This window comes from Argiope bruennichi, chromosome 1, assembly GCF_947563725.1.
Source record: "Argiope bruennichi chromosome 1, qqArgBrue1.1, whole genome shotgun sequence".
Classification (NCBI taxonomy): domain Eukaryota; kingdom Metazoa; phylum Arthropoda; class Arachnida; order Araneae; family Araneidae; genus Argiope; species Argiope bruennichi.
In genome coordinates this window covers 10,665,516-10,680,449 of record NC_079151.1, presented here as the reverse complement: position 1 = coordinate 10,680,449, position 14,934 = coordinate 10,665,516, and the positions used below count along the sequence as shown (strand labels likewise).

Sequence of the window (14,934 nt, the reverse complement as noted above, 5' to 3'; positions counted from 1 at the left end):
GCGCGGATAATCGGGAGTCTACTGTAAATAAGTTTAGATGCCACCTCTTTTTCCTTCATGCTTAAATTGTTTTTCTCGTAAAGAGAATTTTCAAAAAAAAAAAAAAATTAGAATACCTCTGAAATATTTATAACAGTACTGTTCTTGAATTAAAAAATTATCCCGAAATATTAAAATTTCGAGAAAAAAAATTTGGACATCCTCATGTTTCTTTTCATCCCCCTGAGTCCCCACCCCATTAATTAAATATGTGGATTACGCAGGAAATATTTATTTTTGAAAACTGAAATAATTTGAGGTAATTTTAACCACGATGAAATTTCATTTGACTGTTTAGAATTAAAAAAATTGGCCGATATGGTATAGTGTTTTGTGTATAGCTTTGCAGTGATTCCGTTGTATTTCTAGATAAGGCTTAGATATTTAAAGCAGTAAGAAATATCATAAGAAAGAGACTAAAATGTAGAAAATAATAATTATAAAAACCTTTTGTAAAAGACGCTATTTTTAGTGCATTAAAAAGAAAAATAATTTTATCCAAATGGTAAAATTTGGGGGGGGGGAAGTAGAAGCCTGTAAGTCCACAAAGAATATTATAAGAAAAAAAAATCATTTTTTTATATTGAACTAAATATATTATAAATGTGACTATAATTTTAATTGAATTAAAATTAGTCTTCATAATTTTATAAATTTTAATTTGATTTCCGGATTTTTGATAAAATTATTTTTTTAATGCACTGCCAAAATGTGTTTAAAAAATTTTATATTTACTATTTAATTGCTACAGCTTCAAAAGATTAAAATTTTTCCTTTTTAAATCCAAAATCTATATTCAAATATTGGTGTATCAATGAAATTTTAAAAAGAATATTTTTTTTTATCTGCTTTATGCTTTGATGAGAGACATAATTTTCTTCAATAACGTATGTTCATTTTGGCGGTGAAGTGACAATTGTAAGTAAATCAAACTGCAGCTAGCATAACAACCAAGAAAAATCGAGCTAATTAGTTTTAGAACTTCATTAGGGTAGGACGAAAAAAACACTTTTTAGAAATTTCATTTTCAGTTCAGTACCGAAAAAGCCACTTGAAATTTTCCCTTTAAATAAAAAATGTTAATCAATGAGACTATTAGACAAAAAGTTATGAAATATAGGGACATAAAAGAACCTCCTCTATTTGGAGGCTCCCTTGCAGTTAAAAAATGAACAGAATATAACTTAATTTCGTATAAGACTATAAAAGACATGGAAAAATGAATTTTGAATATATATAATATTTAAAAGCCATGAGTTAGATAGGCCTTGGTGTCATCGGAAGGAAAATATGCGAGAATGAATACAAATATATATATTATCCAAAATTTTATTAATGTTCAAACAATAAAAATAATTCACATATAGAAATGAATGGCATGCAGTATGAAACTAACAGAAAATGACAAATTATTAATTAACATTAGAATCCATACACAACAATTTCATGTGCGAGTTAGATATTGATAACTTCGTGATTTTTGATACTTTCTTGGCGCAGTTCTTTCCTGTGTCTTCCATAGTCTTCATACGGAATCTGGTTCCATTCCGCTCAAAAGTTTTAGCTGAAAAGCTTCCAAACTCGGAAAGTTATTAATCCTACCCCCTTTCAGCCCCCGGTGTAAAACAAAGATGTGAAGCTTTCTCAGATTGTTTTATTGCTTTTAAATGATTTAGGTTCCGTACTGATGAAAATGATCAATAGCAAACATAATATACAATGCCTAGACAGAACGCATAAAATGGAAGTGGTTTGCAACATCCAGAGAAATGGCAGCCAAAAGTTTCAGGAAACGTGCAGTCATTTCAGGGCACTCAATTAGATAGAGAACTAACATCTCTGAAGAGACTTTTCTGTTTAGAACAAAATAAATAACATTTGAATTGAAAGAAATTTGATTCAATAATTCACTTTGTTACTGAGCATTTTCTCCTAGAAAAGAAATTCATTTTCTGAGAAAACATTAGAATGATTGAATCCTGCCCAACAGATTGTATCAGACAACATTTTGCAGAAAAATTGGAATGAATGCAACTTGCTTTAATAACTCCAATGCAATGAATTTATTAACATGCTTCCAATTTTGGCAAGTTAATTAAAAAGTCAACTCAAAAAAAAATATTCGATTTTAAAATTTTTCTCATTTAAAGTTGTTTGGATTCATTATTCTATATATATATATATATATATATATATATATATATATATATATATATATGCAACATACTTTTATATTAGTGGATTCTTAATTTTTTTAAATGAAATATTTTTACTTTGAATATCGCTACCAAGTGATAAATAAGAATTTCTTTTAGCGCACTTTTTTTTTTTTGGATCTGAATGAAATGCCATCTATTTCCTTGAGTTTCCTAATTTTTTTTTTTTTTTTTAATTTATGTTTGGAGTCAACTATTTGTATGCTTTAACTTTTAGAAAGGCAAATTAATTTTAGAAAAGCTGCCCAAGAGGTTCGGTATGGAATGCTGTCTGCTGCCTACAATGGTTGCTAATGCCTGCTAAATCTCCTATCAACTACTAAATAGTATTAAAATTCTTTTCTTTTAGGGCATATTTTTTAATTAACACCCTTTTGTAAATTGGACTTGTTTATTATTATTATTCCGCATCTCGTTTGCTGTTCTCTCGTCACAACGAGAAAACTTGTTTACTACCTTTTCAAGGTATTCAAACTACCTTTTGCAGCTTCTTAAACATTTGATCAATAAAACTTAGATAAAATATTGTGAATTATTAGTAAATTTCTGATACATTTTGAGCAGAAATGGATTCAAATTTCGGGAAGGGGGGGGGCGTTCTTTAGCCCACCCTCTCCCTACTTAAGGTTTTAAAATTTAAATGATCAGACATTTTAAGTAAATGAATACGTCAATGACTGGAAGGCTCAATAACTCTGAAAAATTTATTTTAAGGGAATTTTTTCTGTTATTAAAAAACGGTTGAGTAGTTAACAATATTCATTCCAAACTGAGCAACAGAAAATAAGCTTTAAAATCAGCAAGAAATGGTTTCTCAACAGATTTTATTAAAAAAACAACCAATGCATTAAAATTATTCTCATGAAGATATTTACTACGACATACTAATCACTGGTACTATTGTCTAACATTCCACACAAGCCACGTGTTTATTGTCTCTTCATATTTTTCCGACCACTCGACTGCATCCCGAATGTCCTGATTGCAGCCTCTCACTATGTACTCACTCACATGAGGGACTTGCTGCAGGAACAGGCTGAACTGAAAAACAGATAACAGAACACATTCAATGAATGAAATATTTATAATTGGAATGGCATAATAAGAAAGCAAAAGGTTTAATTTGCAAAATATTCAATATGGATCAAGTTAAAGATATGCAGTGGTAATTAGCATTCCGACCAGATGTAACGTCACCCGTTATCCCACACATAGTTAAGTGCATACGGACCGTCAGATGTGGATCTTTTTCAGTAGGAGAGTCATCGTGTCTGGTCATTTGTTGCTGTCCAGGTATAGGAACACAAATGCGTGTCCCGTCGTTCAAACAGATCCATCATGTTTTGAGGGAGACGAACGTTAAAACATCCAGAAGCTAAACTTTTTCCCCTTATGAACAGACTCCGCAAGTCATCAAAAAAAAAAAAACCACCGATCACCAGCCACCGCTGTCATTAAGTGTCAAAAATTTTCAATTATCAAATGAAATATTTTACTGCGTTTACTATAATTACTATAATTAATTATATTCCTGTCAAAATCAAATTTTTATAGCTTTTAAGGGATAACATTAAAATTTATTTCATTACTTAAAGACGAACTGAGAATATTAATCTGAAATTAAAAATACTGCACTAACTAATGTTTTTTTTTTTTTTTTCCTCAACAGATAAACATGCAAATAGTCAGTAATGAGAATGTCAGCGTTTTAATACTCGATTCGTAACATTTCAAATATGATACTTACGTCTTCCAGCTGTTCTTTTGTTCTGAATTTCTGACAAAATGTAGAAACCCAAAACGATGCATTATCTGTAGCGTTTAATCTGAAATATTATAACATAATTAAAGTTTGTACATGGTGAATTACTATTGTAATAAAATATTGCATGTAAAAGTTGCCAAAATATTTTATTGATGCAATACTGAATGGTTACATCTTGTCTTTAACAATTATAAGTGATTGTTGTTTCCCATAAAATGTAGTCGCCGCTATATGAAAATGTCGTATAATTGCAGTTAGAAATTTCGATATGACCTTTTGATACAATAGCAACGATGTACTTTCCCCAATGGAGTCAATCCTTTAATGGATGGCGAACGTGCCACACCAATTAAATTTAGGAAACCAAAACGCATCTTCGAGATGGAATGCAACTAAAACTAAAATGGAATGCTGTCAGGAGAACACTTATTAGTTTTATACGCAGAAGGCTTCTAGATAAATTTTTCATTTATCCAGAAAGAAGAAAAACCCAATTCAGGAAGATTTCTTATGGCTGCTTTCTAACCATTTTAAAAAAATGGAATTTCATAAAATGATTAATGAAAATATAAATAAAGTAAAAACTTATTGAATTCAGAGAAGAGTTTATTGCCTGATGCAACTGATAATTTCTATTTCCAGAATAGGTTTTGAAGATACATGCACAGATCTTAAATTCATTTTAATGCCATCATATTGCTGCGCATTAGAATAAATATTTACAAAGTTATAGTTTTTAAAAATATAATTTTATAGGAGAAAAGAGAAATATCTATCTTTTACTTTTTGGTCTATAATTTATAATTTGGTCCTATAAATATTATGTATTCTTGTAATCAAATTAAAATCAAAATTCGATAAAAATCGATTGATTCATCCTTTAGCGAGTTACATTTTTTTTTAGTAAAGTATATTCATATATTTTTTGAGTTCGAATAAAGGAAAATAATTTGGTTTATTAAGTAGCTAGTTATTGATAAACAAATAAAAACATTTCATTCTGGTAAAAAAAGCTGAAAATCTAGGTTTTATTGAAAAATTTGCCGGAAGTCGTCGTGTTAATTGTATATTACTGTCACAAAATAATAATAGTAAATTTACTAACAATTCATTTTTATTTTTACAACCACACTATGTGGACAAAGTATTTATTAATGTTGTTTATACACTTGTACCAATAAGTATTTGGACAGCTTTGCTAATGAGGACATTAAGTCACGCCTTCTGTGCTTGAATATTATATAGGAAACAGCATTAAAATGAGTCGCATGCAAGATATCACGAAATGCACAGTTGTTTGACTTTGAGAAAGCCACAATTGTCTGGCATCAGAGAAATGGCCGATTTTTAAGGACATATTTAGAGAGTTAAACATTCCAAAATCGACAGTGGGATTTGGGATTAAGAAGTGGAAGGTGAGTGATGATTGTCGGAATGTGCTTCGACCCAGCAGACTTACGAACCGAAGACAGAGAGACCGACAAGTGCTGCCAAAGAAATTCTGAAAAACCGCGAAATTGATGGTCCACATACTCGTGAAGTTCCAATAAGCACCCAAGACTGCTGTTTCGATAAATACAATTCGCAAGGAAATACATTTGCTAGGATTCCATGATAGTGCTACAGTCCATAAGCCTTTGATTAAAAATCCAGTCGCGCTGCTCGGTTGAGGTGGTGTAAGGCACGTCAAAATTAGACCGTAGATGAGAAGAAACCGGTTCTCTGGAATGATGAATTCAAGGTTCAATCTCTACCAGTCGGATGGCAGAATCTGGGTTCGGAGTATGCATGAAGAACGCCTTTTGCCAGAATACATTGCGCCTACAATAAAGTTTGGCGGAGGTGGAATTATGGTCTGGGGTTGTTTCTCGTGGTATGGATAAGATTGATCCCAATTCATGGCAAGCTCAACGCTTGTACCAAATCCACTACTTTAGATTACAATGTGCTTCCTACGCTGTGGCTATTTTACGGGTTGGATCATTGTTATTTCCAGGATTTATTTAACCCCACTTGTTATGTTGCGAGGTCCACCATGGATCGGTATGATGACAATTGGGTAAGCTGACTGGACTGTCCTCCAGAGTCCAGGAATCCTATAGAAACCTCTGGTACGAGTTGGATCGTCGAATTTAAGGGTACAGCAATCGCCCAAAGGTGGTGAAAGAACTTACATGTCTTCTCCAAGCCGAGTGGAAAAAAATACCATTGTCCATGATCCAAACACTGGTGGAAAGTATGGCCCGGAGGGCTATGGTTCTAATTGCCTCAGGTGGAGCTCTACCAACTATTGAATATGAATAAATTGTGTTTATCTTCTTTATCACAGGTGTTCAATTACTTATTGGTAAATAATGTAGTTTCCGAAAAGTATTAAGAAATAGTAACTCTAATCAAAAGCATCAAAACAACTCGAGCCTGAAAATTAAAATTTTTTTAAAAATTTATTCGTAAGTATACTTTTTGTGGCCTTTGAAATAGGTGAATGAAAACTAATTTTTGAAAATATATAAACAGTGTACTCTCCAGCAAATGTCCGAAATGTCAGAATTCAAGTATTTCAGTTCAGATAAATTGTTGTTTTGTTCTCTCCACAACACTTTGGTTCAAGTCTCTTAAGTTAAATTTTGTAAAGTATGTGGTAATGGATAGAATCTTGCGAAAAAGAGTGTTGCTTCTTCTCTGTTCCTTTGTGTAGTGAATTTTTAGGAATCTTCTGGCTGTTTCAATTGTGTCTCATTTCTCTTGCAACGTTTCAAATTGTGAATAAGTAATTTTATGTGTCGCATGCCATATCCTAATCTATTCGTTAATTACCTAAGTGGTCAGCATGTGTTTTTATTCTCTTTAAATGAATATACTTTGTTTGGTGCAGCTGCTTTTGGATTTTTTGGGTTATGAATAACTTGAAGAACGGAATAGAGCTGTCTGTCCAGTTGTTAAATGTGATAGTGATGGATTGCTTCATTAAATGCTTAGTCCTATTTGGGAATTACTTTCTGTGGACAATTAGCCCATCCATTCTTTTTATATTTTGATGTTTTTCATTTATAAAGAAAAATTCTGTTTCGCTTTCCACGTTTTTTTTAAATCTTTCAATTATCATGCCAATGAATCATATTGGAATGGATTATCGCTTCTCAAAACAAGTTAAATATTTTAAAATGTTAAAATTATATTAAAAAATCCCACATAGTCCACTAACAACTCACATATTCTAATAGGTTCTTAATTGAATTAATACGATAGTACATTTCCAGAAATGGAAAGCGACATCTAGCTAGATAATGAGAATAGAAAAAAATAATTAAGCGATTAGAGTTCAATTTAAGCTATAACAAAATGCAGTAACTTTCCTTAAATTTTTAACACAAAAGGTACTGTTTTTACCATAAAAGTTCAGTCTTATTGTTAGAGAAGAATAGACTTCAATACCTGCTCATTACAAATTCCCAATTGTTCTTTGTGTAGTTCCAAAGATGGGGCATAGCTTCAATGTTGTCGATGAGCTTCTGGAACATATACTTCGCCAATTTGGTGTCAATTTCTGGATCATTTAACATTATGTCAGTTGTCCTTAAAAACATAAGAAAATGATTACTTCTAAAATTATCACGTAATATTGGCAGCCACTGAGATTATATTAACAAATAATGAAATGATTATTTTCGAAATAAAAGATTAAAATGACTTTAACCCGTTAACTGCTTTCGACGTATATATACGTCAATCCAAATCTTCATTTGGGTGCTGTAAATTTATATACACGTCGAGTAAAATAAAAAATTACTATTCGATATAAAAACTCAAACTTTAAGTAAGATGCACCACAAATGCTACTTAGGGATACGTTTTCTTTATAATATTAGTAAACATGCTATACAGGTGTTTATACATATAAATATGCTAATTTTGCAAGTCTATAAAAGAAAATAAACGAATTACACCCTTTTTTGTTCATCTGAAATCCAAAATAACAGCTGGAAAGTTAAATCCAACATAGTTATAAATCTTCAATAAGAATCTCTAAAGAAATCAGAAGGATATCAAAGCTGTGCGCTAACTCATTCCACCAGTTTTATTTATTTATTTTTGTATGCATGGTGTAAAGTTTAGAAACGATGCAAATATGCGTGTATGGAAATTTTGATTTTTAATCTGGGGTACAATAAACAGCAAGTGTCTTTTCTCCCCCTCTTCCAATTATCTACAAAACTTACAACTGACGTCAATAAACTTAAGACATGCCTATCTGCAAGCTTTCAAAACATCACATTAGAGATGTTTAAAAAGTACGGGATGAGTTATCGTATCGTCTTCATATCTTGCAAAAGCTTAAAATTTTGTTAAATGGCTTGATGCAGAAGTTATTTGCTGCACAACAAACTGCATTTTACAAAATGAATTAATTATTTTCTGCAGTGAATCAGATATTTCCTGTACTTATAATGTGTATGGAGACTCCCCCGAATTTTATTTGTATATCGAGTATTCTTCGATAACAATGGCAATTAGATAATAAGACACGTGCACTATGAAGGTCTTTAGTAATTTTTAGTTTGGGGAATAATGCAATATTTATAAGTTTATACAAAACACATGTTTCTTAGGAAAATATTTCAACTTTATACTAGCTACACCATCAATATTTATATTATTGTCTTTGGAAATTTTTAAATTTTTAATAGTAATATCTTTTTCAAGCAATATCTTCAACAATTAATTATTTTTTTTCTACTAAAAATGAAATATTATTCGTTTTGCTATGATTTTTTTGGATAATTTATTATACAGCCATTTGTATTGTGTTCGATGTGTATACGACATCGCTTGTTTTTGAAAATATAATGAGCGAGGGACTTTAAAAAATAATTTCAGCCATTAGATGGCTACAGATAATCTTTTATTATTAAGATAATTCTAATATAAATGATCGAATTGGAACAATCAACCCACATGTCGGAGATCTAAAGTACATGATGAAACAATCGAGTATTTAAGACAAAATTCTACGTCAGAATTCGTAGAAATAGGTTCATTTCCAAATGTGGTTGGTAAAGATCTGAGAGAATATCTCATAAATATGTGAGTGCTTTCACTTCAATAATGTTCCATACAATCTTCGATGATTTGCAGCACTATCCTCTTTCTAACTAATACAGAAATGTTTGCATCATAACCCAAGACTAAACTTATTTTAATGCAAAAGTGATATTGCTATAATTGTACCCTCCTAAAAAATGTTGAATACGATTTTGAAGAACATTCTTCAGCAAATCATACAAATATATAAAATTAGAAGGGAAAATTAGAAAGGACTTTAGATATTTAGGCAGTCCGTAACTAGGTTGTGATGCAGTGCAGTTACGAGATTAGAGAAAAACTGTAAAATGTCACTAGGTTGGATGCTAATTGTTCGGCGTTAAGCTTTCTTTGGCGAATACCCTTTTCAAAGCTGCTTTTATTCACAATTTATAAAACAGCAGATCATGCATAAAAGTAATGCTTTCCAGGATTAAAATCTTCGAATGTTGAAAAAGAGTGATTCAACAAATACTTATTGGATGTACTTCAAGCTGTTATTAAAAAATGACAGAAAAACACAGAATGCACCAAAATCTATAATTTAAAAGAATAAATAAATTCCTTTCATTTAAATGACCCCCCCCCCACCCTTCAAATTCCTTTTGATCCACAGGCAAAAACAATGAACTACTACATTTTGAAACGACTATAGATAAATGATTTATTGATATCGCATCATTCAGCATTTATTGTAAAAATTATTAACTATGATATATTTTGACACATTAAAATAAATAAATTATAATTAAATGCATTCAAAGGAACCAAAGAAACGCTGCTTCTGAAATTTTCTAAAGCGTACCATTTTTACATAATGTTGCCATTAAAATTTTGCGGTCCTTTATTTTTATTTATCTAGCTTTTGAAGCTGTAAAATTTTAGAAGACTTGTATTTAAATAATTTCAAATTTAGGGGGGGGGGAAAGCATAGAAATTGTTATGTATTTAAATGTAGTAATGCAGATCATTAAAAATAGTTGGTGCTAGGATTATACATAAATTGCTTTTCAGCCCCTCATTTCTAAACACCTGCAGCTATCGAAAAAATTTAAATACAAAATTTGTAGTCTTAATGAGACATTTATCCACTAAATTTGATTTATTTTTCTATCTTCAATCGTATAGAAGTTATGAGGGAATAAAAATGTCACCCCCCCCCAAAAAAAAAAATTCTCATGCCCTTTGCGCTAAATGACCCATTTACGAACTCATTCGAAAATTTTATTCTCCTTACAACATATCCAAAGGAGGTTAAAATTCAATCAAGCTAACTAGCAGCGAACATAGAAAGATCCAAAACACCTAAATTTGCTTTGAATGATAATATTCAGATAATTATTTGATTAAAACAAAGAAAGAAGTGAAGGCGTTTTCCTTTAGCAAAATCAGTCGGTAATAAACGGCATACTAGGCTTGTATCGTTTGCAACTCCTGTCACCTGGCCCTGCATTTAGTCATCAGTACAAAAATGACTACTACTTTCGGAAAACTGCAATTCATGGAGAGCGCTCAATCCTGTACTGTACTCGCAATCCTGTATTGTACTCGCAGTCCTCTGTACTGCGAGTACATTGGACTGTTTCAGCACGCGCACCTGCGAATTTGTCATCGCATTAGTGGTTAACGACACACCGCCAGAAATCGCTTTGCTTTTTCTACTGAAATACAGTGAAACAATTTCATGTACAGTATGAAAACTTCAAAATCATGCCATGTGAGAGAGTCATTTCTAGAACCACAGTCCCATTTTCCTTTGTTTGCGATGAAAATACGTCCAAAAGTTTCAAATTTTAATCAAATATTGTAATGTTTGTAATAATATCATTCTGGAAAACGTAATTTCAAGACTCAGTTCAGAGGACTCACCTCTCGATGTAAAGCGTTGCACGAAAGCTTGTGAGCCCCTCTGCCATCAGATTCCGACGATTATGATCCGTTCCGCTCTCCTTCATCTGCGTATAGAGGAATTCCCAGAGAGACCCGTCTCCAAATCGTGGAACAGCCAGTTCGAAAATTAAATGGATATCCGACGTGATGCTATAAAGAAGAAAATTCATTACAATGATTTCATATCTTATAAATAATTTCTGTTTATCCACGTGCTTTTTTTTCTCAACTTATACAAAACCTGAAACGCTGAATAAGGCATGCATACCTCGTATTGCACGAGACAATAACAATCACTCCTCTAATTCTGCTTGGGAAATATTCTAAGGTGAAAATACTCTAATTGGGGAAAAGCATTATTTTGATTATGATATTTCTTATAATTTTTTTTTAAAGCGAAGATAAATGTTGTGTTCTCTCTTTCGAATGATAACTGCTACAAACATGAACAAAACGATGCTACGTCACAAGATTTAGTCCACAGTATAATAGGAGGAGAATCTTATAAACTCCAAAGTTAGCCATTCATTTTGGCTAAATCAAATGATTTGTTTCAAAATTTGAACTAAGAGAAAATTAAAATCTTCCGATTAATTTAATTAAATTTAGGTGAGATGCGCTGGAATCTCAAGAAAAATATGCATTTGCTCAGCAGAAATTCGTGCAAATTTTAAAAATTCATAATAAAAGAAATAATATTCGGAAAAACTTTCGGTTTGCGCGCATATAATCAGAGATATTGGGAATTTTTTTTTTGTATAAAAGAATTTCCAAAAATAGCTTGTCTCAGTATGACCGCTCACATATCGTGTTCAGACATCTTATGTATATCACGCGAATACAAACAATGGAACAAATCGCAATAACATGGCATTGGCATCCACTTTACAGTGAAAAATGTTCAACATGACCACCAGCACAAAGTATTAGACAAATGAGGTGAGTCACTACGCCTATCACTAGCCATTGATATCTTGGACGGTCCGTCAAAAACCATCTTTCAATAGTGGCTGCCGAGCCCCTTTCACACGAGACTTCCACAACCAAAACATTACCGAAGTCAGATATGGGATAGTGAGGGCCCTTTAAATGAACAACTTCGACTTATCATTCTATCTTCACCGAAAGTGCCTCGCAAGAATGTTTTAACTTCAGCAAATTGGGAGCGGGATACCATCTTGCAAGAAGAGAGCGACAGATAACTCATGTTTTTCCTACAATGTAAGCATAACATAATCCTGCATGTTCTCTGCAGTGAATGTGCAGATTTTCCACATATTCACAATAATATATATTAAAAGATAATTACATTCTGATGCTAAATATTGCATATAAAGAGATACTGTAAATATATTCAAAATCCGTCTTCCTTGTTTAGGTGAATTCGCTAAGAGTTTAAATTCAACAGCCGATCAAAAGATTAAAATCAATTTTTATAGGTTTTATTATTATTATTATTATTATTATTGAAATGGTCGGAGATTATTGAAAAGCTTTTTTTTTTTTGCCGATTATTTTATATTTTCTCATAAATATAAAGATTTTTTTTTTTAATTTGTCATTTTTCTATGTTGCATTATTTTATACTGTGTAACTTACATTACTATATGTCGAATTTTGTGCAATGTTTTACTACATTATTGGATTACAGCATAGGTCATTACGTATTATTTTATGGAACCCGGTATATAATGTTGTGTCTTATAGTTTATTTTGAGATACATCATGTCGAAGAACTACACAACATTGATATACTTTTTATGTTACGTAACTTCTCATTTGTATCAAACTGCGTTGAGTGATGCGTTACACAGAACGTACCTTTTAGGTTTCAATAATTTTACATATTGTGTAAGTTACATTATTTAAATTTGTGCTTCTGTTGATGATCATAAAATATAGAATTGTTGCTGTACATATTGTAATTGATTTCTTTTCAAACTGAATTGAAATTAATTTTATTAAAATATTTCTAAAGTATTTAGAATCCATTTTAATGAATCAGTTTTACTATAAAAAAACCCAAGTTATTCGCTATAATAATGGGCCGCTTTTTTTAAACAAATAAAGTTATTTTTTTCGTCAGACTTCCATCTCTCATAAGAAATTTTGAATTGCAATATGTTAAAATTTAATTATGTTATTAAACATGTTTATTAATTATGGAATTTATTAATTATGCAAGAATTTTTTCTTAGCAAAACTTGTTTCTTCTTATGAAGCCTGTAAATTTTTTCTTTATGCTGAAATTCATTTCCTTTATGTCAAGCATTTTAAGCTTGAAAATTGGAATGGATAATAATTGTTTTATTGTTCAACCATCATTTGTACTCTATATATTTTAGACGCTTTCTTTGATCTCCACTTTGTCAAGCACTTAACACTTTATGAAATTATCAAAAAATTATTATTGTTTATATAATATGACCTAAATATATTCAAAATATGAATTTTTTTCTTCTTTTTAATTAGGTTGTACACGAAAAATAATCATGAAGGAAATAATTTCTTATGCTTACTTTTGACCCGCCATCCACAAACGAAGTTCGTTTTGCAAAACTTGCAGGCATTTTTCATTTAAGGTGCGGCATGCCAAGTCGATGATGATAGATAAAAAGTCTCTGCGGAAATGATAAAGAAACAAACGGTAAAGTAGATGTTTGTAACAAAACTTTTTATATTCAATGCAACTTCCGAAAATATTTTCAGCATTCAAAATCAAATCCGTATGTATAAAATGCTGACGTACGCAACTGAGAAATCACTTTTATTACATATCGTCGAATGGTGAAAAGTAAACAAATTATTACAAGAAAGTTTCCGACTTCTTCATTCAACGTTTTTATAGCTACACTTCATTCAACGCTTCACTCGTTAAAGAAAACTGAAACATTTTAGAAATAAGCTCGGTAAGGATCACTAAAAACCCTATTCAGTCAGAGTAAAGAAGATATAAAAGAAATCAAGAAACAGAAATCAAACAAAAAGTTGAATCCACCGCTAAAATATTAACCATTACCAGATGACTCATCCCTGTGGCTTATCTATAAAAATGGATGGCCATACCGTCCAAAACTATTTTCCCACAAAAATTGTTTTTACATTATTTTGAAATTAAAAGATACCTTTTTAATAATATCAATTTCATTTCTGTGCAGTGTTTTCTTCAATTTTTAAATTTAACACTCACTTTACAACAGTTATTTTTTTTTTAATGAAATTCAAATTCATTCATCCAAGCATTCAACCGCGTGCTTTCTCCAATGTTGAAATTAAGATTAAAATAATGTTTAGTCTGGACGGTAATTCCGAAGAATTTTCGCTTTTATTTCGGATTATATAATTTGAACATATTGTAATTAGTTCTAATTTATTCAATTAAATGCATATTTTTCGATCTTGTCAAATAACAAAGGAATGAAAATTTTAAAAATCATATTTATTTCACGTTAATATTTAACAAACAAAAAAGTAAATTTTGGCGGAGAAACTAGTTGCCAAAGGAGGCTAGTATTGCAAAACTTCATTGCTAAGAATTAAAATGATTAATTGAAGAAAAGAACGATCAATGCGAAACTGTAAAAGAAAACCTTCAGTAGGAATAAAATGTGTCGCTTATTGATACCGCGTTTCCTATTTACTTCTACGAATTGGGGGTAATTATTTACTCGTGCAATGTATCTGAGGAAAATTTTATAAAACTTACAAATCAGGTACGGTGTAGGAACAGCTGATGATATTACTCTTCCACTTCTTGAAGGAACTGCAAAATTTTTTAAGAAATTACTAATGAGAAGTTCCGATTTATATGTAGAAATAAAATTTCGTACATGACATACCTTTTTAGTTGCTCCGTACGAGGTACTATATGTTCATCATATAACGCTGATGTTAAATCAGCAACGTAAAGCTACGAGTAAAGAAAACAATAATAAATGATTT

At 31.0% G+C, this 14,934-nt stretch overlaps 1 protein-coding gene across 1 annotated transcript in view; it reads right to left on the bottom strand.

Annotated features, from left to right (window-relative positions):
- Nucleotides 1–3,051: 3,051 nt before the first annotated feature.
- LOC129962542 (uncharacterized) overlaps nucleotides 3,052–14,934 on the bottom strand; it is a 129,081-nt gene continuing 117,198 nt past the window's right edge. Inside the window, exons 50-56 of the mRNA XM_056076337.1 lie at nucleotides 14,832–14,902; nucleotides 14,699–14,755; nucleotides 13,512–13,613; nucleotides 10,972–11,142; nucleotides 7,456–7,596; nucleotides 4,003–4,081; nucleotides 3,052–3,296 (exon numbers count right to left, since the gene is read on the bottom strand). Coding sequence (XP_055932312.1) covers nucleotides 3,153–3,296; nucleotides 4,003–4,081; nucleotides 7,456–7,596; nucleotides 10,972–11,142; nucleotides 13,512–13,613; nucleotides 14,699–14,755; nucleotides 14,832–14,902 — 765 coding nt within the window. The 3' untranslated portion in view covers nucleotides 3,052–3,152. The remainder of the gene's footprint in view (nucleotides 3,297–4,002; nucleotides 4,082–7,455; nucleotides 7,597–10,971; nucleotides 11,143–13,511; nucleotides 13,614–14,698; nucleotides 14,756–14,831; nucleotides 14,903–14,934) is intronic.